Source organism: Hippichthys cyanospilos, chromosome 9 (assembly GCF_059441005.1).
Source record: "Hippichthys cyanospilos isolate Australia breed blue-spotted pipefish chromosome 9, RoL_Hcya_1.0, whole genome shotgun sequence".
Taxonomy (NCBI): Eukaryota; Metazoa; Chordata; class Actinopteri; order Syngnathiformes; family Syngnathidae; genus Hippichthys; species Hippichthys cyanospilos.
The window spans coordinates 1,272,823-1,297,472 of record NC_142377.1 but is presented as its reverse complement, the minus strand read 5'-3'; the positions used below and the strand labels follow the sequence as shown (position 1 = coordinate 1,297,472).

At 43.1% G+C, this 24,650-nt stretch overlaps 1 protein-coding gene across 1 annotated transcript; it reads left to right on the top strand.

The window, feature by feature from the left end:
• Positions 1 to 448: 448 nt before the first annotated feature.
• On the top strand, positions 449 to 23,118 carry LOC148417580 (odorant receptor 131-2-like). Its single transcript, XM_088422752.1, has 9 exons — positions 449 to 648; positions 3,052 to 3,190; positions 7,649 to 8,077; positions 12,721 to 12,890; positions 20,606 to 20,854; positions 20,906 to 21,060; positions 21,111 to 21,130; positions 22,430 to 22,504; positions 23,017 to 23,118. Exons 1-9 carry the CDS (start codon positions 449 to 451, stop codon positions 23,116 to 23,118), a joined length of 1,539 nt encoding a protein of 512 aa, XP_088278878.1.
• The last annotated feature ends 1,532 nt before the right edge of the window (positions 23,119 to 24,650 follow it).

Below are 24,650 nucleotides of genomic sequence, written 5' to 3'. Positions count from 1 at the left end.
CTATTGTCGTTGTCTCCTATTTCCTCATCATTAGCCCTTCTACAGCACCACAAGGAATATAACAAAGTGACGACGAGGATGGGATAGCACCATTTATTATTTGTTGGATTCACGCACATATCTCGCAACGTTGTGTCTGCCTGCGGTGCCGGCTATCTGCGGCAGTGTGGACAGTAGTTTGTAGTAATCTATGATATATGATAACCAATAATATTCCTGGCTTCTCTAAGGCACGTTCAGATGTGGTAGCAGCTGAGCAAAATCAGGTTTTTGGCACAGCAAACATCACCTGGAAATGGTCGCATGCATGATGAGTCAAGATGATGAGAGACCAGTCGACATGATTAGGTGAGTCTAATAAAGATGTTGATGATGAAGCTTGTGTTGCCTTTCCGTGACAGTGTTTCTTTTTGTCAGGTCATTGTGTGCAAGATAACACTAGTTGATGATGCCAAACTCATCATCTGCCCTGGCAGAGGCACTCAATGTCAGCTGGCAGAATGTCAGCTCCTTCAATTCTGTTTCTGGTATAGTGGTTCCAAAAGACAGCTTCTCCAATGCTCTATCCAAGAATATGATGGCCATGATGGTGTGGCTGGTTCTCAGTGTCATCAATGGCAGCATGGTGCACACCTTCCTCAGACACAGGTAACACATCATACAATCCTGGTTTACATCCCAGTGCACGCTTGCCCTCGTTCAGAATTGTTTGTTGGTAGCCAACCAGAGAGAGGGAGGCTTTCCCCCTGGCCTGGTCTTTTGCTTTTAGCAGAGTGAAATCACTCCTAAAAGGCCACCCTCTCGCCAATTTGAATGCACACAGAGACAAACGACCATTTACGCACCCAGTCATACCTAAGGACAATTTAGTATGCATGATTTTGGAGTGTGATAGGAAGCCAGAGTGCCCGGCAAGAACCCACACAGAAAGAAAACTTGCAAACTCAACGCAGGAAGGCTGGAGTGAGGTGGATTTGCTCTCGGGTCCTTGCACTATGAGGGGGACATGCTAACCACCGAGCCACCCACTCTTAACATGAACAGTTTTTTTTTGTTTTGTTTTTCCCCCGAGTGCCCATTGCATCACAACTTGATCCGTGGGCATATGCTGTGACAAGACACAGTGTTCAGTCCTCATCATTGTGTTCAGTCCTCATCACAGCTTATTGTTTTGTTTCTCAGTATTTCACTGAAAGGCGTGGATCAGGCAGTATCATAATAATTTTTCCTGTTTTTATTGTATATAGATTTGTGTTGGGGTCCAGTATCCCCCTGTTATTGAGGTAGTTCCTTTACAGATCGCTCCTGCAGCTCCATCTAATTTGACTTTTTTTTTTTTTTTTTTTTTTAATTTTATACCTGCTATCAACCAATGCAATTCTGTATGTGAGTTGCAGGTATTTTTTTTTAGTTAGTCAAAACTTTGACTGGGATCATGTGTATGAATAGTTTTTAAAAGCTGGCTTTCTTAGGGTCATTGTGTATAATTTCACCAACTTTTTGAACAGCTTAAAATCGGACCATCATAGAATATTTGGAAAAAATGCAATGATGATGCACTTGTTGATAGGATTTATTTTTTAAAGTAAGGATCTACGGTTAATAGTTTTGCCATAAAAAAAGCATCAGATGAAGGACACTTCTATCCCTTCTGACGATCAATCAAGGTTACTTTCTTGGCAATACAGGGCAATGAAACTTCACTTAATGCGCTCAAGCCGTCCAAGAAACAAAGACAATAATCGACAAAGGGAGACTGGATTGGAGGGCCTCTTGATACTTGCAATGATATCAGAATGGCATTCTGACTAGGTGCAGTAAGTTTGGGCAAATAATATCAGGTGAGAGAAGATAACCACAACCAAAGGAAGGGATTGAATGACCTGAAGGCAGCATAGCAGATGTGCAGGACAGCAAAACAAGTACCGCAGAAGTATACAGGCAAATAGTAATCATGAGGAGGCAGCTCAAAGGCCACCAAAGGTATCTACTTCAGCAGCTGAGATGGAATTAGTAAAAGTGCAGGGAATATGGATCAAGAAGGTTAATGCAGTATTTAAAGATTTTTTTTTTCAAAGTGTTTGACACATTGCCTATTTCACAATGCTTGTTAAATCTGTTGATACTGCTGGACATGCCTCACAATCATGACTTGGGTCAAAGAGGTAAACTGTAACAAGACAAAATCTGACAGCAAGCGTTAGTGAAGACAGTTTGTTCCAGTAACTTCTATGTGCTTCTGTTGCAGATCGGGATCCATGAACAGAAGGGTTAGGTTTAGAGCAGAGGTGTCCAAAGTCGGTCCTCGAGGGCCGCTGTCCTGCATGTTTTCCAAGTTTCTTTTCCTGTCACACTTGATTCAAATGATCAGGATCGTTATCAGGTTTCTGCTGAGGTTGCTGATGAGCTAATAATTTGAATCAAATGAAACCTGGAAAACATGTAGGACAGCGGCCCTCGAAGACCGACTTTGAGCACCCCTGATTTAGAGGGTACTTTGTTCTACTGGTTAGAGATAACCGATGGAATGATATTTTGGGCTTGATTGTTTGCAATCTGATACATATCATCTAGCAAGTAGCAGTTAAGACCCTAAGGTCACACATAGTCACACGGGTTGGGCAGAGTCACCCTCCCTGTGTGTGGTCACCCATGGCAGAATAAGAGTAGTGAATACTATGAGATAGACCAGTGTTTTTCAACCGTGCCGCGAGACATTGTCAGGAGTGCCGCACCTACGGCATTGACTGTGCCGCGGACAGCCCCCACCCCCCGGTCCGCTGTATAAATTTACGGCATTGACTGTGCCGCGAAGAGCACCCCCCCGGTCCGCTATATAAATTTACGGCATTGACTGTGCACAGCCCCCCCCCCCCTCTCCCCGCGGTGTGCCGCGGTGAACAAAAGGTTGGGAAACACTGAGATAGACTCCTCCAGTGCGCAAGCAACCAAAGAAGAAAAGGGATTGATGGATGTCATGTATGCAATGTTTACTCATTTTTTTACTTATTTAAACCATATGTCATAAATCTCTATTCTTTGTGTCCCCAGCGTGTTTTATGACAACCCGCGTTACATTATGTTCATTACCATGGTGATCAACGACGCAATTCAACTGAGTTTGGTGACAGCGCTTTATGTCCTGAGTTACATCTTCAGGAAGATTCATGTCTCGGTTTGCTGCCTATTGGTGAGGAAAAATAATGCAAATGTGGCATCATCTACAAAAGTTGAAATTTGACAAATATTAGTGGTTGCAACATTTACAGTACCATTCATCCAAAGGATTCTTTGCTTCCAAGTTTTAGATGAAAAAATCCCTTCTTTGTCTTCCAGGGGTGTTTCCTCTTGGAGTGGCAAACTTTCCAACTAACAAACCCCTTAAATGACTTCTACTTAGAAACGGCATCATTGTATTTAAGATTTGCATCATTATTTCAAAGATTTCTCAGGACTCCCTTGAAAAAGAGGTTTTTAATCTCAATGGTATTTCCCTGCTTAAATAAAGTTAAATAATTAGAACATCTCAATGATTTCAAATGACTATTCATTTTTGTTGAGTTAGGGTGCATAATTTGTTGTGAAACATCCATTTCAGATGCATTTGGTTTCCTGTGTGTGCGTGTGCATGATTGACATGTACTGACCGACTGCATTGTCAGAGTCACAAGACTTATTTTATTTTTTTTGGGAACTGAATTAACAGTTGAACATGATTTCAATACAACAGTCTATATACATGATTTTGGAACAATACCGACATCAAAGGAAAATCATTGAAAGACGACTCTAGGGAGCTGAAATTTTATCCAGAAGGTGACATCATGTCAAAGTTTAAAATGACATGACCATCTTAGTTATCACAATTCCTGGAAGGTGCCATCCATTCAGTCCAATCCAATCAATTTTATTTATATAGCACAATTTTAACAAAGGAAAGCTTTTCAAAGTGCTGAACGGAAAAATTAAAACACAATAAATAGGTCACACAATAAAACAGTAAAATGATGTAAAATAAATATAAATCCCTTGCCTTAAATACTGGGAGTAGAATGGGGAAGAATTTCTCAAAAAGATGACACAATACTGCACAAGGGTTAAATAAAAGCCATTGATTTAGTAAAAAGAAAAAAAAAATGGTTGTTCATTTGTTATATTGTCATATTTTTTTATTTCTTTGCAAAACTGTTTTTGCTGTTCATTAGGCCTAACCTGCAAAAATCTTTTTGCAAAAACAGGCAATAAGTTCGAACCTTTATTTATATTCATAGAGATTGTTACATTTTGGTCTGCAAATTAACATTCTATTGTCAGAGAACTCTATAAAGAAGACCAAAAGAAACCCAAAGATGGACTGTAAAAGAAGTCAAACAGCCAAAATTGACTTTTTTCTGCCCGCAAGAGACAGCTGAATTCACACTTCCGTGTTTGCCTTCCAGACTGTCAGTAACAGGGTGATTCCACCACATCTGCCACGCTCCGCTCCGTTCCACATTTGCAAAAACGGATGCACACCCGTGACCACTGCTTGCGTTCCCGATCCGCCTCAATGCGCTAGGCAGCGTCAAACATTTCTAACATTCCTTGGACCACATCTCAAAACAGTCATATATTTGTACACACGTTAGTGCCAGTTAATAGAAGGAAAGCATTTGTTCCTTTTGTCTCGATGGCAATTGCACAGACAAGCTGACGCTTGCACTCACTTTTGGCTTCATTCAATCAATTAGCAAAGGGGAATACAATTGTGCTTTTGTCACAGGATGTAACCACATTCTTTTTCCTGTTTGGTGCTTGCTGAACTGTGGAATTGACGTGGTGGCGTACGTGGCAGACCAGATTTTTCGAGTCTTGTGTAAAGTTGACGGATCATGGCGGATCGTGGCGGAACGGAGCGTGGATCATGCTGTGAGCCACTGCCCCTGTTTGCTTTTTTTAATTAAATTCAGCAAAGCATTATACAATACATCTCATAACAAAAGCCCAACTGCAGATAGGCAGACTCCGTTCCTCTATTCCAACAGCAGGGGAAAAGTTCCTGTGCACACTTTTCTTCCTTGACAGCTCTATCCAAGGAATGGGGTGAGATGGACAAGGACCGCATAGGTGGATTTCAGTTCATGCTGCTCTAGATAGGAAGTAAACACATAATGATAACAAACAACATAATGTATGATTTATTTTACAATTATTTGTGAGATTTTTGTTGAATGTTTAATAATTGATTTTTTTTTTAATTTAGTATGAATGAAATAGAAAGAACCCCTCCATTAGCACCTTATCGTGGTGGAAGGGTTTGTGTGTCCCAATGATCCTGAGCTAAGTTGTCTATGGATTCACCCCCTAGTAGGGTCGCCCATGACAAACAGGTCCTAGGTGAGGGAACAGACTAAGCACACTCAGACTGGCCTCCACACACAGCTTGGGCTCGGGTAGCAGTCCTCTCTCGGACTCTCTTCCACTCTGGAATTGCCTGGAGTGAGAGGCTCAGAACAGATGTGGACATACTTATTGCCCCTAGGCTCAGCAGCTATACATTAGGGTTTACCCCAGTGTACGAGAGGGTAGCCTTCCTCCGCCTTCGAGTGGGGAGACAGGTCCTGACTGTCGCTTGTGCGTATGCACCAAATAGCGATTCAGAGTACCCACTCTTCTTGGAGTATTTGTAGGGTGTGCTGGAGAGCGCACCTTCTGGTGACACCCTCGTTCTACTGGGGGACTTCAATGTGGCGTGATTGGGAGGAACCCCAATGTTAACCCGAGTGGTTATTGGACTTGTGCTCATCATTTACTGTCCACAAACACCATGTTCAAACAAAATGGTATCCATATGTGCATTATGCACCAGGACAACCTAAGCCTCAGTTCGATGATAGACCTTGTATCATCCGTTTGATTCCAAATATTTTGGACACTCTGGTGAAGAGTGGGCTGGAGCTGTCAACTGATCACCACCTGGTGGATTGCTGGACCCGACAATGAGGGAGAATGCTGGTTAGGCCTGGCACAGCCAAATGTATTGTGAAGGTCTGCTGGGAACATCTGGGAGCATCCCCTGTCAGAAGGAGTTTCAGCTCCCACCTCCAGCAGAATTTCTCCCATGTCCCGGGGAAGGCGGGAAACATCAAGTCCAAGTTGACCATGTTCCACACGTTCATTGTCGAGGCAGCTGATAGGAGTTGTGTACATAAGACAGCTTGTGGCGTTTGTGGCAGTAATCCCCTGGTGGTAAGAGATGTCGTCACGCTGACGGGTACCAGCTGGCCAAGGGATGTGCAGCTTTGGTGGTCGCTGAGGAAAAAACCTGGATGACGGAAGAGATCCTGAGACCATGAAAAGCTTCATGGAAATTCTGGTCCACCATCTGGTGTTTCAGGAGTGGAAAGCAGTGCACCATTAACAGTTGGGAGTTGGGGGCGCTGCTGACCTCAACTTGGGATGTTGTGAACCAGTGGGGAGAATACTTTGAAGACCTTCTCAATTCCACCGATACGTCTTCCTCTGAGAAAGCAGAGTCTGGAACCACCAAAGTGGGCTCTCCCATCTCGGTGACTGAAGTAAAAAAACTCCTTGGAGGCCAAGCCCCAGGGCCAGATGAGATCCGACCAAAGTTCCTAAAGGCTCTGGCTGTTCTAGGGCCATCATGGTTAACACGCCTCTGCAACATCGCATGGACATCGGGGACAGCCCCTCTGGATTGGCAGACTGGGGTGGTGGTCCCCCTTTTTAAGAAAGGCCACTGAAGGGTGTGTTGTAACTATAGAGGGTTCACCTCAACCTCCCCAGTAAAGTCTATGCAAGGGTGCTGGAGAGGATAGTTGGTGAGGAGGTCAAACCTCGGATTCAGGAGGAGCAGTCTGATTTTGTCCCATGGAACAGGGGAAAAGATATACACCCTTGGCAGAATCTTCAAGGCTACATGGGAGTTCACCCATATAGTCATATGTTTGCGGACATGGAGAAGGAACTGTGTCCCTCCGGGAGTTCTGCGGTGGGATGCCTCAAGAGTAAGGGGTACCAAATCCCTTGATAAGGGCTGTTCGGTCCCTGTACCACCAATATCAGAGTTTGGTATGCATTTCTAAGCAGTAAGGTGACTTTTTTTCCAGTGGGGGTTGGACTCCTTCAAGGCTTTGTCACTAATTCTGTTCATTACCTTTATGGACAGAATGTCCAGGCACAGCTGAAGCATTGAAGGGGTCCTATTTGGGAGTCTCAGCATTAAATCTCTGTCATTGATGTGGTACTATTGGCTTCTTCAGGCCTTGACCTCTAACTTTCACTGAAGTGATCCGCAGCCTACTGTGAAGTGGCTGGGATGAAGATCAGCGCCCTCCAAATGCAAGACCATGGTACATAGTTCTCTCTGCGACTCAACCCCAAATATGCAGAAGATAATGGATGGATGGGTATCAAAAGAAGGAACAATCATTGCCATGCAAAATATGTCTTGAATGCCTGATGATGTTTTTAAACTTAATTAAATTATCTCCAAGTATGCCTCATATGATCACACTTTTAGTGTTCACCGGAAGCCAATTCAGGATTCATGTTTAGAGTAAGACAATGTTGAACCTGCTAGCTGCATCTGTTTGTTTAATCAAGTGTGATCAGGTCCAATTAATTCTAATCATCTTTCATTTGTCAGATCATGTCAGCGGTACTGACGACACGTTCTACACCATTGATTCTGGCTGGCATGTCAGTGGAACGTTACTTGTCCATCTGCTTCCCGCTGCACTACAGCCAGATGTGCACGGTGCGACGCACATTGCTATTGATTGCTGCCATCTTCACGCTGACCGCTACACCGCCTATCACCGACCTGATGGTCAGTGTCCTGCAGGAGCCACCTGGTTTCTTCCGTGCGACCATATTCTGTGACCATGCACTGCTCTTTCGACAACGTTCCATCTATGTGAAGAACTTTGTGTTTGATGGTGTCTACTTCTCTTTCGTTGTCTTCACCCTCGTCTTCACCTACTGCAAGATCATGATGACAGCTCGTGCCGCTGCCTCTGCTGGGCTTGCGTCTGTTACCCGGGCCCGCAATACCGTCATGCTACATGGCCTGCAGGTGGCACACCTAAAAGTTAATCGACATTATGTTTCATAATTAAAAGGGATTTAAACATCGTTATTTTAATGAAGCAAAAGTGGGAAACTTGCATTTTTTGCTGGTCCGACATTGTTTAGAGCCCCACCCTCTTTCTGTCATTGTCGGTCCGTTATTTTTTTCATGCCATACGTAAGTGTAATCAACAGTCTGTCAGTGTATTTTGGCCCAACCTTCTGCCACCACTAGAGGAAGACATTTTACTTTTTTTTTATAGTCTATCATTCATCAGGCACTAATCTACTTCTGTCTGCACTCATACTAATTCTTTTTTTCTGTTTTAGTACTTAGACCATGTCTGTGGTTCTCAAAATACACTGCAATTAAAACACAGGGAATCAGGGAATTTAAAAACGTCTATCTTGCATTCCCTGGCCAAGAACAAATCAGAGAAATACAGTGATCCCTTGTTTTTCAAGGTTAATGGGGACCCGCCCCCCACCGCGCGATAAGTAAAAACCACAAAGAAGCATACAACTCTTGCCCTCATTGGTCAATGATTGTGCCGAGAGCGTGTCTTACAGAAGTCCCAATCTTCCTCTTGAAATCAAATTTGAGTGTGCTGCAAGATATGCGATTGGCTCCCGTGCAGCACTCGATCAATGAGGGCTGGAATTTTATTCTACAGCCACGGCAACTTCCAACTTTTTAGACCAAGAGGGAAGCAGTGCCAGTATGAACCGTAAAACGCACAAGCTGTTGGATAGAACCAAGGCAGAGACTTTGACTTTAATTGGCCTTCCAGGCTCACTAGTATGACTGCAGCTGCCACGATACTGCAAAGAATGGAAAGAGGTAACTGTTCCGTTACTATATAAGGTTTAATAATTCAAGATTTCAGTAAATTTGTGTACTGCAGTAGTTCAACATCCGTGGCAGGTGCATTTATAGTTACCTGGTCTGTTTGACAAGCAGGAAACCGTCACAACACATCTCTCACAGCTTTTTTTTTTTCTTAAATAAAAAAAAAAAAAAATCTGCAATGCACTGAGGGCACGATAGGCGAGGCGCGAAATAGCGAGGGATCACTGTAATGCAAATTTGGTCTGCACCAGTTGGTTACTTAAAAGGCATCCCAAAATGCAATTTTTGATTCAAAACTATTTTTATTCAAAGCAATTTGATTCAGTTCGATAAAAAAAACAAAATTCTGCTTCAATACATAGATGTGCAAAAAATTTGTTGCAAGACAGAATAACGAAAGGAGACAAAGTATCACTTTAAAAAACTTTTATTAAGTTTGTAAGGAACATGCATTTTTCCACAAAAACAGCATAACTGCTACTCTTTGAAGCTAGTAATACATTTTATAGCTTTATATTATAAAATAAGTTGAAACTTGATACATCGTCAAGTCAAAATGTTTATTATCATGTGCACAATGTACAGTAGAAACAGCTTTCCCCATACAATTAAATTCTGACTTTGGCAGCCACACGAATTTCGTAAAATAAGTATTAAGACAAAAAGCATGGTATAAACAATGCACAAGTAGCCGACCAGAGGAATAATCCGTAAATGGGTAGGCTGTGAACAGATACCAACAATAATGTTCAAGATACCTGCAATAATGTGCGAGTGTGCATGGTAGATTCAAATTATGTGAATGGGTATGTGGTTGGTTAGATGCAGCTATTTACAAGTGGTGTGCAAAAAAAAAGGAGCAGTAAAAATTCAGCGATAAAGTGCATGGTCTTGGCATAGTCACAGCTGTATGAGATGTATGATTGATATTATTATTGTGTTGTGCTTCTAGTGACTGTTGAGAAGTTTGCTGGCAGAAGGGAAAAAGAGTTCTTGATTCTACTAGTTCTACTAATTTCCACTCCTCTACCTCTGGCCTGACAGGAGCAGAATGAACAGTCTGTGTTGGAGATGGGTGGGGTCCTGGGTGATGGAGGCAGTTTTTCTGCAGACACTGAGGTGATAGAGGCTCAGCAGGGGTCGTAGTGAAGTTCTGGTGATCTTGGATGCCGTTTTGACCATTCTCTGCAGGTGTTAGAGGTTCACAACAGTGGATATACCATACCTCACAGTGATGCAGCTGGTTAGGATGGACTCAACAATCCAGTTGTAGAAGCTGCTGAGGACCTATGGTGACATACACCTCATTAGTGGCAATGTGGCTTTCATGCATCATATGAGTTTGCAAAATACAATAAAACTGCGTTGCTCTCCATATCCATGCATCATATACACATTAGTTAATTTGTCTGGTCGTTTCTGTCATGGCATCGCTGAATTTTCTTTTCAGTCTCTTAGTAATAGCTGTGGCACAGTAGAAACACTTTCAGGATGGTAATAGCTCCGCTGTCTGTAACATTTTCCACCACATGGTAATGACATAAAGCTTTGCTTTCAACAAGGACAAGGCCTGTTGAATTTTCTCCATCTTTGTTTTTGTGCATCCTGTCATGCAAACTCGACTTACCAAATGGCCTGTGTGGCAACGTCAAGACATAGTGCGCCGACAATTATATGGAAGTCGGACATATTGCGCTTCCAACATACTGTAGTTATACGAAAGCCTACAGGTATCTGGTTTGTTTAGATTTTTCTTTTATTTATTTACGATATTAATTTTAGGACATTGTAAATAGATGAGATAGTAAATGGGAATCCCAACCTTTCATTCTAAGTTATTTTTATATTCATTTTATATGGACATATTAAAGTTCATTCTTTAGATTTGAATACGGGCTGTAACATATATGATGACAAAAAAACATCTCCAGAGAGAATGAGATTTAGATGTTTTTTGAAGTCTGTTTTCCCATGTCTGTTAAATTACGGTTGATCAAGGATTTTACAATGCAGAATATTAGTCCATCTGACCCAGTCCATCTAATAGGTGTAATGCTGTGGTCGTCTGTTTTTTTGTGATTATGTTCATGATTGCAATTGTTTTTGTTGATTGTGATTGTGCTTTTATTTGTTACCATGATTGTTGTTTTGGCCAAATGTGGTTGTTCACTTTTTGTGCAAATCATGGTTTTGCTAGTTGCTCTAGTGTTATGATTGTGGTTGTTAACAATTTGTTTTTTGTTTGTTTGTTTTTTTTGGGGGGGGGGGTATTTTTTTTCCTGGGTTGTGACGGTACTCTCTGTCACTAATTTTCAACCAAAGTTGTCTAGGGATTTGTGTCAGTGGCTAGGTCACCCACAGGCCCAAAGTCAGTGACCAGACAAACCATGGCTTGAAAGAGCCCTGTAATGAGTAGGGTTTTCGAAGATAAATTCTCATTGCCTTGACATGGGTCACAGGGGCCCCTCTATGGCTCCACCAGGCTTGTAGGTGGGGCTCAAAAGTGAGTGCCTGGTGGATGGGCCTGTACTCATGGAGCCTAATTGTGCTCATCCCCCAACATGACGACATGAGCCCCCTTTTCATGTATTCACCACCTGTGAGAGGGGCATTAGGAATTGAGTGCAATGTGAGTTGGACAGCAGCCAAAGACAGGGACCTTGGTGGTCCAATAAGATCCGAAGTAGAAACTGTCTCTCGGGATGTGGAATGTCTCTGACAGTGAAGTTGATGTGTGAGGTCGATGTTCCAACTAGACTAGCTGAGTTTGAATCAATATACATCTGGTTCTGCTACCAATCTTGAGAGGAGGCGAACTTTCTTAACTCGGAAGTTGCCCATGGAGAAAGGTGCCAAACAGGCTTGGGCATACATCTACATATTGCTCTCCATCACTGTGATGAGAGTGTTAAAACATAAGCGGTCCATACATGCACTTGAAAAGAGGGCACTTTTGACCAAGGCATTTGGAGGGTCTAATTTGGTGGCCTGACTCCTGCTTTTTGCAGATGACGTGGAACTGTTGGCTTCATCAAGCCCCAATTTACAACAACTCATGGAATGTTTTGCAGCTGAGTATAAAGTGGTTAGGATGAAAATCAGCTCCCCTAAATCAAAAACCATTGATCCTCAGTCAAAAACGGGTGTGGTGCCCTCTCCACTTCAGGCATAAGATCCTTCTCTAACTAGAGGAGTTCAGGTATCTCAGGGTCTTGTTCTAGAGTTAGGGGAGGATGGAGTGGAATATTAACAGGCAGATCCGACTGTAGTGATGCACACGCTGTATCAGCCTGTCATGGATAAGCATGTGATGTCTGAAAACAAGAAGCTCCTGATTTATTGGTTAATCTACTTTCCTATTTTCACCTCGCCACCACAAGCTGTGGGTCATGGCTAAAACACCAGGATCCTGAGGACAAGTAGCCGAAATTAGTTTTTGGCATAGGTTATTGGGTCTCTCTCAGACACAGAGTGAGAAGCTCTATCATTTTGCGAGAGGCCCAGAATAGAGTGACTGCTCTTCTGGATCTATAGGCACCTTGGGCTTCCAATACTAGCCTGATGAGGTGTTCCAGACATGTCTCACCTAAAGGAGGCACCAAAGATAATTCAGAATGAGAGTCTCTGGACCCCGGCTGCTCTGGAAAGGCCTTAAGAATCCGTGGAAATGCTGGACAATGTTGCTAGTTAAAGGGAAGTCTACGTAGGCTTGCAAATACTGTTGCTCCATGATGTGACCTGAATCATCAAAAAAATAAAAACTGGCTGTATCATTGTAATTATTGTTGCATTTGTTTCAGTTGCTGCTATGCATGCTGGCGTTCGTCGTTCCTTCCTTACAGGCCGAGCTCATCGTTCTCTTCCCACTGCTGAGTTTGGAGATTCGCTACATTTTCTTTCTTCTGGTGTACATCATCCCACGCTTCCTCAGCCCTGTCATCTATGGCTTCCGCGATGAGCTCTTCCGCAAGTATTGGACACACTACCTAGCCTGCAGGAGCCATGCAAATGGACGCATAACTACCATGTCCTAAACATACGTATCATTTAGATTCTATTGTTTATTGTTCATGATTATGTACACCATTTGGAGCAGCGCTCCATATTTCATTGTACTCCTATTGTACAATCACAATATATACATTTCATTCCCGAGGTTCTCCAAATTTATGGAGTCAGGGACCCCTTTTTATAAGTGCAAATTTTCAAAGGACGCCTACTGCAAATGTTTACGGAAAAAGAAAAAAAAAACATTATTTGAGCCAAACATAATTGATATATAATATATATAATATATATATATATAATATATTTCTGTGATTGACGTATATATATATATATATATATATATATATATATATATATATATATATATATATATATATATATATATATATATATATATATATATATTTTTATGAACAACCCAAATATTTTCACGAATCCCTGCAGTAATGCCACAGGTCCAACTTTGAGAACCACTACTTTATTCTATTCTATTCTATTCTATTCTACATGTCATATGATGCCATAAATAACATTTATCATAATATATATGTATAATATATAATGACCATAAAATAGTCATGGTCATTAATGAGAGGTTTTAAGTCATTATTCAATTAATCATAAATGTGCATTAGCAGCGTCCTGGACATTGGATTAAAGTCAGATCTGGACATGATCAAACATGATAACACTGGAGAGTTTACACTTGAAATACCATTTTATTATTCAATGGGCCCCCGGTTTACGAACTCCCTCTTTTACGAATTTTTCGACTTACGAGCGTGTGCCGCGGCGTATTTTGTACCCCTTTTACGCACAAACCTTTCATCTTGCGAACAATTCGACATGCCGGTTAATGTGTTCGTACAATTATTTTCGTTTTGATGCATTAACGAAATCAAATGTTCACGCTTGTCACGGTGACGCTGAACGCTATTGCTCTTACAATGTCACAGTCACTGTCTCAGTCACGATGTCAGTCACGGAGTTAGTCGCAGAGATGCTGATATGCTATTGGTCGATTAATATCACAGTCCCGGTCTCACTCACGGAGATACGGATATGCTATTGGGCGGCGTCACGTCAATCACAGAAATGCCAATATACTATTGGCCAAACGCCTTTATCTAGCTTGATGGCAGAGCTGGTCGGGATGGAAGGAAGGAGAGAAAATGAGTGAAAAACGGAAGGAAGGAATGTTGTGAAGACTTTGCAAACTTTATCTGTTAGACATGGCTTCTAAAATTGCAAATGGCGGTACAGGAAGAAGTAAGAGGATGATGACAATAGAAACCAAGCAGGAGATAATAAAAAAATACGAAGGAGGCGCACGCATAGTTAACCTTGCTCGTGAGTATGGCCGTAACCGCTCGGCAATCTTCTAAGGTCAAGACTTTCCTTGCCGGGGGACGGACCTCGGTCGACAACAAAATGGAGAGGCTTCTTCTATTATGGATTAAAGAGAAGGAAATCGCCGGTGATATGTTCTAGTTTGAGAAAAGTTTAAGAAAATAATTCAATAAATTCTGCGGGTTGGTCTCTGCTCCCCTCCGCCTCCACACAGCTCAAGTCACGTCGCCCCAAAGGTAAATGTCATTTTTCCTTTGTATATTTGTTATTTAATTTAACTGTACAGTAGATTATGTTACTAATTTTTAATATGTGTATAAAGACGCGATGTTTTTACCTAAGGTTTTTGCACGTGTTGCACGCATTCACTAATTAACATAGGTTTGGATTGCCCGTCATACGAGCAATTCGAGTTACGAGCGTAGCCGCTGAACGGATTAAGTTCGTAACACGGGGGCCCACTGTATTAGAAATCTGGGGAAGGGATTTCCAATGGGCTGGTGAACATTGTCTTTGCTCCTCTCTGCCTGTTGACAACATCGTGTCCTGGGACACGATATTTAATGAGTTACACCCTTTTACACCCCCAGGGACATGCCGTGGTAGTCATCAAACGCACCCACAGCAAACGCACACACATTGTCGAGGCTTCAGCAGGTACAGCTGCCCCATTTTTGGTGTCGAAGCGTGAGAACAGTTCCATTTTACGTGATGCATTTGCGTCAATGGTAGTCCAAACTACACCCAACAAACAAAGTAAGTGAAGTATAACACAATTTCAGGTCAAATTACAAAACATACAGAATGACACGTTTCTTTCAACGTTTCCTGGGGAAAAGCAGCTCCGGTCAGTGTATCGTCTCTTCTGTTGGCGCTCAGTCCTGTGTTTTTGCGCTCTTCCTTTTAACACTACCGCGAGTTTCACTTTTCACAAGGGTATTGTGAAAAATGAGGGATCACTCATAATATATATATATATATATATATATATATATATATATATATATATATATATATATATATATATATATATATATGTGTGTGTGTGTGTGTGTGTGCGTTTATGTGTGTGTGTGTGGGAAGCATTTATAAACAACCCACATGTACTGTACTATATTGATGTTATACAATTACTGTTTCTCTAGATATGCAATGTGATAAAATGATTTGTTCAAAATTTCATACAAGTAAAAAACATGAAAATGTTTATTATATAACAGATGCTATGAAGGGGCATTTATTTTCTAAAAATGATTAATTAGTTATTTTCATTGTAATACAGTAATGTAACAAGATGATTTGAAATTATTCACTGTACATGTTTCATAAATTTTACGCTGTAAGAGGAAATTAAAATGCTAAAAATCCTGTATGGATGTCAAGTTGAAATTGAATAAAGCTTGACTCATTTGCTGGTTCCTTTCATTTCCAAGCAATATGCTCTTCATAAGTAAAACAGACTCGTTCATTAAAACTGGGCTATATAATACTCTTTTTGAAAGTAAAATTAATTGGCAGTTTGTTGCCAGTTAATTGTGTTATGTCCCAGTCTAGGGGCCTAGGACACAACATAGGTAATGGGCCCCGCCTTCCCCAACTCCCAAGCAGCCAGCCGATAAACCAGATGTTTGGAAAACAAAAGATATATTTATTTACTTGACAAAAAGGTTACTGAAAGATAGGAGCAATTAACTCAGGGTGAACCAAGGCCAAAACAACAAACAAAACAATCTATCGGTGCAATAACCAAACTAACCTAACAAACAAAACAACCAAAAGACAATAGGCTTACCTCCCTAGCTCCAAAAAACAGGAGAAAAGAAAACGCCCAAAAGAAACAGCGGTTCACCCCTACTGCTTGGTTTCCATAACTACTGCGTGGCTGGTTGGGAGCGAAGGAGGACGAGAGAGTTGTCTGCCATCTCGGCTCAAGATATAGCAGGTGTGCGACCTGCCAATCAGCAGCAGCCAATCATGGGCCTTCCTGGAGCCGACCAATCATTGCACTGCTGGGGCACACCGACAAAAAAGATGCCAGGAAACACAGGGGACAAAGAAACAAAGCAGGCCGGTACCGGAGAGCAAGACCCCTGAGTGAACCCACCCATAACAATTGGCAGTTAATTAAATTAGCAGTTAAATTAACGGTTTTGTTCATTTTAACATACTTGAATTCCCATATGTATGAAAGAAAAACAATTTACTGGTCATCGATATTCAATCGGTTAGCTTGTCAGTGGCACTTTGGCTTTAATATAATCATAATAACATCACAGGAGAGCAAAATATTCATTTGTACAAATAGATTGGAGAGAAGTAGGAGGAATTTGGTGCAATAAGACACTTTGGGCCCTTAAAAAAAAACATTCTTTTAAATCCCCTCAAGTATTTTCACTCAGAGCATAAAGATCCCTTCAGTACATGTACATGAAGAGCTTTTTGTGTCTGTCCTCGCGTGTGTGAGTTTCAGTAGTTCCATTGTATCTTCAAGTCTGGATTGGTTGAAAAACAGTGTAGAACACCGACCACTTTGTTTTGTGTGTGTGTGTGTGTGTGTGTTTGTGCTGTGTGGATTTGACCATTGTTTCTTGAAAGAGAGTGGGAGAAAGTTGTGCACAGCTCTGTGTACAGTAGACAATAGTCAACTATTTCATCATTGGCACAGCTATCGCTGATCAAAGTGCAAAGAGACCAAGCATATTTTGATGTTTTCACTTGTAAGTTTAACGTCCGATTTCTAACATTCAATACATAAAAATATGGTCATACTGTTGTGACCTGAAAGCAAATGCCATAGACTGAGCATATTTTACATTATTTATAAAATTGAAGGAACATGCAAGCATGACGATAAAAACAAAGAAAAATGTGAAATGATGCGAAGTGATTCAATATTGAAGGGCCCTTATCACAGAAATATTAAAATATAAATAAGTGTGTTCATTTATCACCCTTAACATCCCCAAAATGTCATTTTTAAAATGTCTTACGAATGTTTTACGAATTTTTCATCTTACGAACGTGGACCGTGGCGTTTATTGTCCCCCTCTTACGCACAAATCTTTCATCTTACGAACAATCCAACATGCCGGTCAATGTGTCTGCACTATTTTTTTCACTTTGCTGCATCAACTAAAATAACTATTCTCAAATGTCACGAAAACGCAGATATGCTATTGGTCTTATAAGGTCTCAGTCACAGTCTCAGTCACGGAGATGCAGATATGCTGTTGGTCGATTAAGGTCACAGTCACGGTCTCTGTCACGTAATGCGGATATGCTTTTGGCCGGCGTCACGTCAATCACAGAAATGCCGATATGCTATTGGCCGAACGCCTTCATCTAGCTTGATGGTACAGCTGGTCGGTGTGTTGGGAAGACTTTGCAAACTTTATCTGTTAGACATGGCTTCTAAAATTGCAAGTGGCGGTAAAGGAAGAAGTAAGAGGATGATGACAATAAAAACGAAGCAGGAAATAGTAAAAAAAATACGGAGGCGCACGCATAGTTAACCTTGCTAGTGAGTTTCTGTGACTCACCTTTGACTCTTCTATATCAACCACAACATAAACAACTGAAGAAACTTGAAGAAACAATAAAAAGCAAAAAAAGGATGAAACAACAGTCTGGTCATTGAGTGGAACCCAGATTAATGTTCAGCTTTGGTACTACCCTTCAAGAGTGGGACAAGCACAGCAAAGAAACGAAAACACTTGACAAATATACTGTATATGCCTTTACGCACCCCTCATGATATATCAGCCTACCTAAGAATGAGTGAACAAATAACTGAGTACTACAAATAACTGATTTTGTCCGGGTTAGGGTTAGGGTTAGCAAGGTCTGCGTCTGATGCTAGGGAACCAGGGCAAACTGATGAGAAATGGGCTACTGGAACAAAACACAGATGGACGAGGGCCGAAAATACAGAGTTGCTGGAATGCTACTATGAAAGTAATCCCAGAGAGAGGGGATACACGTAGCAAATGTGGGAACATTGTCTACTTGGAAACTCACAATCAAGACTAACAAAGAAACAGCTATTAGCCCAGTGTTCCAACATCTGTAATCAAAATCTTCTATCACAACTAGAGATTAATCAAATACAGCAACGATGCTACGGCAAGGAGAAGCCAGGATGACTGGTCAGCGGGAGATGTCGTCATCATTATCATCCCCAAAATCAGAGATTGGGTACCAAGCCCCAACAAACACAAGAGCTGCTGACCTGAGAAGGAAGATCGTGACCCAACCGGAGCACCCGAATAATACCGAAGCTGAGTTGCCAAGTACCTTCAGAAGATCTACTAGTAGATGTCAATGCTTCTCTGAAGACAATCTTCACGAGAACTATCACTGAGACCAACAAGCTGATACACAGTACAGCAACGGTAATCACGGGGATGCTTAGTTACAAGGTGGGCTTGGGACATAACAAACAGTACCACCATGGAAGAGATGATTAGAGCCAACTAGCTGAACTCCAGAAAGGAAACATGGTGAATAAAGGGGCACCAATTGGCCAATACCGATGTTCTGTTTAGGGCCTGCTTTTGAACAGCCCTTATTAGCGCCCTCTGTGCTGTCTTTCAATTCAGCCTTCTCCATCCAACGGTATAATTTCTTGATGCGAGCCACTCCTTCAATTTGATGGTGGTACATGAATTGCAGTAGGACTGGCTCCTAAGCCGGTTACCCGCAAAACCATTATCTTGACATATTCTGTAAGGCCTCTTGTTTCCTCCTGGATTGATAGTTCCTTGGACAGTCATCAGTCCACGGCCCCATCTTTCTGCTTTGTGTCCAACCACCGGATACTGGACTTGGGGTGGAACTGTCTGTGCATTGTAAGAAGCTTTTTGTGTTTTGATATCAGTGACTTGAATCACTTGTGATCAGGGAATCATCCCAGCAGGTATTCTGCTTTATCATGGGCTAGACCTGTTTTTTTGTCACTATCAATTAAAAAAAAAAGTTTCCCTGTTTAAGACTTACAGATTTAATATGTTAGTAGCGTCTACATCGAAGAGGCCATTGACGAATTGTCAATTGATAGTAATCTAACCAGTGTAGTGGAGCGTACACTTGCGTCTTGAGCAGGGAAAACGCAGCTTTAATGTGGTTATTTAAGTCATGGAGAGGAGCCCTCACTGAATACGACTACATCTATCGTGTCGGGAACAGCCCTCATTCAATGACGCTAAAATTGACAATGACATAATGATAAGTGTGGCAAGCATTTATAAAGTGATATTGTTGAAAAGTGTTAAAATAGTTTCTATAAATATAGTTTTAGTATGTGGGATTGTGAAGATATTTAAAATCATTGCCAAAGTGAGTTGGATAAGCTCAACATTTGGATTTTTGAATGGAAAAAAAACACTTTAAATACACCTTTATCTTAACTCAATCCCTTGCAATGACTAAAGATGTTGTAAAATTTGCATTATGTCTGCGGAAAAATATGTAATTTTTGCTTTGTGTGAATTGTGGATATTGTGCAATTGTCACATCCCTGGCTAATTGTGCTTTTTGTTGTAGGCGAGGTCCTCCTGCCATGGCAAGGGAGCAGGGTCACCAGCCGCGCACCTGATGACCATCTTCGTCCAGGCCTTATTTAAGGCGGCTGGCTCAGGAGGACAATCGCCAGGTTATCCTACGAGCCACTCCTCAGTGAAGCTACTGTGATTCCTAGCGTTTTCTATCTCGAGTTTCTGGAGCCATGCGTTTATTGAGTTGTACTTTAGCCTTTTTTGCTTTGTTGCTCATTTGCCTTTTGCTTTTGCTTTTGTTGTACCTAGTTTTTGATTATCCTCCTGCTGACCTTGTCCCCTTGTGCCTGGTTACGCTTGTGTTTGGACTCTTTTGGTCTCTCTTTTTATTGTACTTTGTTTATTAGACTCATCCACACTTGCTGTGCGATTTTCTGTTAATAAACCCTTGGTTCTACTCATTCATGTGTCGTATTGGGATCTTCCTCCCCCTCGTGTCCTGGGGTTATTCCCAACAGAATAACCAGGCCAGACATGGAACCCGTCGACCCCGCGCAAGTCAGCAAGGCGCTAATTAACCAGGGACAAGTAGTTGGCCGACATGAACAGAAACTCTCGGAACTCCAGGGGGCGCTAGTCACCCTAGCGTGGAACGTATAGAGCTTAGCCACTCGCTTCCCAGCCACCATGGACGGGACGCCTGGCACGGGTGCCAGTCCCATGCCGCAGAATCCAGTCCGTGAACCCGCCATTCCCCATCGCACTCGCTACGAGGGCGAACTAGGCACCTGCGGACAATTTCTTCACCAATGCTCAGTGGTTTTTTGATCAACAGCACTGACAGCACTTACAGCAATGGTCAATTCAAAGTCACCTTTGTCATGAGTCTTCTGACGGGCAACGCAGCTGCTTGGGCAAGGGCGATGAGTGAGACCACTCCTACTCTCTGTGACTCCCTCGCCACCGTTGCGCGGGAATTCTGGAACGTTTTTGATCACCTGGTGCGAGTAAGAGTCCTCACTGAGGGTAATCAGTGTGTGGTCAATTACTCCATCCACTTCCGCATCTTGGCAGTGGAGAGCGGGTTTGACGCAGCCACCCTCTGAGGTATTTTCCGCCGTGGATTGAATCCTAGGCTGAAGGATGAGTTGGCCGCCAGAGAGGAGATGGGCACCCTGGAGGAGCCGATCCGATTAGCCATCAGGCTGGACAACTGCCCATGCGAGCGATGGCGGGAGAGAGGCTCAGAACGGCGACCATTTGCACTACCACTTCCAGGGGGCAGGGAAGGTGAGAGCCCCCATGCCGAATCTGCGACTAGTCCATGACTCTGGGGGTAGGTGAGCCCATACAAATTCGGGTAGGGTGCCTCTCGCTCGGAGAAAATGAGCGCCGCATGCACTCCAAACTTTCCCTGTACTGTGGCCTCTCCAGCCATTTGATAGTCGCTTGCCCCAAGTGCCCTGCTGGTGGGGAACATCGCCGGGCCACGCATCAGCGGGAAGACCCCATGAACTGTGAGTATCCCAAGGACGCCAGCTGGTCTGGGGGAATAGTTGACACACCAGCTCACAACAGACTGACACTCACGCGGGAGGTCATGTACGCCAGTCGGCGGCGACCCATCAAAGCGATGGTCGACTCCGGTGTCGAAAACAATTTCATAGATATCTCCTTGGCTCACTCAAGCTTTGGGGTGTTGTCAGCTAAAATTGGGTACTCCTAAACCAGTTAATGACCTTGACGGGCATCCCCTGGCCATAGTCATGCATCTAACGTATTCGGCCATTTGTCATGCCAACCCGCTGTGCACCTATGGTTCTCGATCTTCCGTGGCTTCAATGCCATAATCCCAGCAGAAATTGGAACAAACTGGTTATTACGGGTTGGATTACGTTCTGTCACACACATTTAAGGGTGGCCAAATACGCGGGTATTACCCCGGCAATCCCCGAACTAGAGGAAATAAACTTAGAACGCGTAGCGCCAGTATATCATGACGTACGAGGAGTATTTAGTAAGGAGCAGGTACACGTCTTGCCGCCGCACCGGCCCTATGATTGTGCAAAAGATTTGATTCCAGGATCCTCATACCCTGCAGCAAAACAGTATAAAGTTTCCCCCCCGAGCAGGAAGCCCTCCGTGAACATATTTCATCCTCGTTAACCGCGGGGCATATCCGCTCGTCCACTTCCACACTCTGAGCTGGTTTCTTCTTTACAGACAAGAAAGACAAAACCCTCCTCACGATAAAGAACAAATATCCATGCTGTTGTCAGATGATGCCTTCACATCCCTGCACAAAGCACACATGTTCTCCAAATTGGACCTCCGCAGCGCTTACCACCTCATACGCATCCGTGAAGGCGATGAATGGAAAACAGCATTTAACACACCACTAGGGCATTTCGAATACTTGGTGATGCCATTCGGATTAACCAACGCTCCCGCAGTCATCCAGAATATTTTTAATGATGTGTTACGTGACATGGTCACTCAATTCTGCTTTGTCTATCTCGACAACATCCTAATCTACTCAAATACCTTACTGGACTGGAACATCAGCAACATGTCTGATTCGTGCTTCAACGTCTCCTCGAAAATCGCCTCTTCATGAAAGTGAAAAAGTGTGAGTTCCATTTGTCTGCCGTGCCTCGAGTACATCGTGGAGAAAGGTCAACTCCGCGCCGATCCTGCCAAGTTCCAGGCAGTGATCGATTGGTCATCTGCCACAGTAAGAAAACAACTGCAAAGGTTCCTGGGGTACGCAAATTTCTATAGACGTTTCATACGCAACTATAGCATGTTAGCCAAACCCCTGACAAATCATTTCGACAAAAGCGCCCTTCGTGTGGGGGTCCACTGCCGAGGAGGCTTTCCGGGTTCTCAAACAGCGGTTCACTAGTGCCCTGGTACTGCTCCATGCCAATCCCGCACTTCTGTTCTTGGTCTAGATGCGTTGGAGTCAGGGGTGGGGGCTAACTTGTCGTTCTCTGGCTGATGGCAGACTTCACCCATGTTCCTTTTTCTCCGCCTATTAAGCACCGGCTGAAAGGAACTACAACATAGGTAACAATGAATTACTGGCCATGGTGGTGGTGCTGGAGAAGTGGAGGCAAGGGTTGGAGGGCACCAAAGCACCCCTTCGTCATCTTCTCGGACCGCAAAAATCGTGCACCAACTCAACCCCCGACAAGCCAACTGGGCGCTGTTCCTCACGCGTTTCAACTATCGTCTAACCTTCAGACCTGGTTCAATGCGCTCTCCCAGCTACACGAGGATGACGCCTGTGCTGGCCCCCAAGGGACCATCATCCTGAGCGACCGAGTCCTCGGTGCCCTCCACTGAACTCTGGAGTAGCAGGTGGAAAGGGAGGCGGACTGTCCACCGAACAAGCTGTTTGTGGCACCTCACCCACGCACCCCTGTGCTGTAGTGGGGGCACAACCTGGAATCAGCCGAACTGTATACCTGATCAGCCGTCGGTTTTGGTGGCCAGGTTGGCGGTGAGATGTTATAGATTTTGTTTCTGCCTGCTCTGTGCGTGCCTGAGGTAAATCTTCCCACCAACCTCCTGCTGCCACTGCCCAACCCGTCCAGACCTTGGTCCCATATTGCTCTGGACTTTGTCACGGGACTCCCTCCGTCCCGAGGAAAAACCGTCATTCTTACCATTGTGGACCATTTCTCCAAAATGGCCCATTTCATGGCCCTCAAGGGGCTCCCCTCAGCATTGGAGACCTCTCGCCTCCTTAGCAACTTTGTGTTCCGCCTCCACGTCATACCTACAGACATTGTTTCAGACAGGGGACCATAGTTTGTTTCCAGAGTGTGGAAGGCGTTCGGCCCAGCCATGGGGTTGTCGGTCAGCCTGACATAGGGCTACCACCCGCAATCTAATGGGCAGGCCGAACGCACCAAACTGGCTTGGAAGCTACAACCCAACATCCTGGTCCATCCACCTACCCTGGGTGGAGTATGCACACAATTCGAACATTTCCTTGTCTACAGACAGGTCTCCCTTCCACATCGTTTTTGGTTACCAACTGCCCATCATCCCCTACAGGAGAAGGAAGTGTCAGTTCCTTCCATCCAGTGCCACCTAAGGATGTCCCGGAAGGTGTGGACACCACACCACGGTGTTATCTTGGATGGTGGAACGGAACCGGCTGCTGGCTAATCGGCGGAGAACGCAGGTCCCGAACTCCCAACCAGGACAAGAAGTGTGATTGTCCACTCGGGATCTGAACATGGCCTGGTCGTCCAGGAAGTTGGGTCCGAAATTCATCGGACTGTTCAAAATTGTCTCCATTGTCAATCCCGCCGCTGTCAGGTTGGATTTACTCCTCCTCCCACTCGTGTCCTGGGTTTATTCCCAACAGCAATAAAATGTTAATTAAAAACAAAGGTAGAACAACACTTTGTGTGCTTTTAACAATCCACTTATGTAGTGGTTCTCAAATGGGAGGGTACTTGAAGGAATATCGGGGGTACTTGGGATTTTAAATTAAACAAACAAACAAACATGCAGAAAAACTTTTAAAAAATATTGAATTACTTTATTGTTTCAGGAAAACTTTAGTTAATAAAACACATTTTATGTTCAGTAGGTTATTCAATTTCAGTTGTAAAAATTCTCCGCATACTAGAATTTGTCATGTGCCGCCTCTCGTCACCTGTCGAGTTAATTATTTATTTTTGTGAATGCATCTATACTATGATCCCAAAAGTTGAATATTTTTCTGTGGATGAATATTTATTTATGATTATTTCTTTTTTAGAACAGGTCTGACACTTTATGTTGATTATATTTTGTGGAAAAATATTATTAGTTATTAAGTTTATGATTTATTTTTGTGAACAGAGCTCTACTGTAACCCT

Excerpts from the sequence above, each read along its gene's own strand:
- LOC148417580 (XM_088422752.1), top strand. The coding sequence starts at position 449 with ATGCCAAACTCATCATCTGCCCTGGCAGAGGCACTCAATGTCAGCTGG. Across the intron at positions 20,855-20,905 it reads ATCTTGGCAGTGGAGAGCGG|GCTGAAGGATGAGTTGGCCG; the intron begins GTTTGACGCAGC and ends ATTGAATCCTAG. Across the intron at positions 21,061-21,110 it reads ACTTCCAGGGGGCAGGGAAG|GTGAGCCCATACAAATTCGG; the intron begins GTGAGAGCCCCC and ends CTCTGGGGGTAG.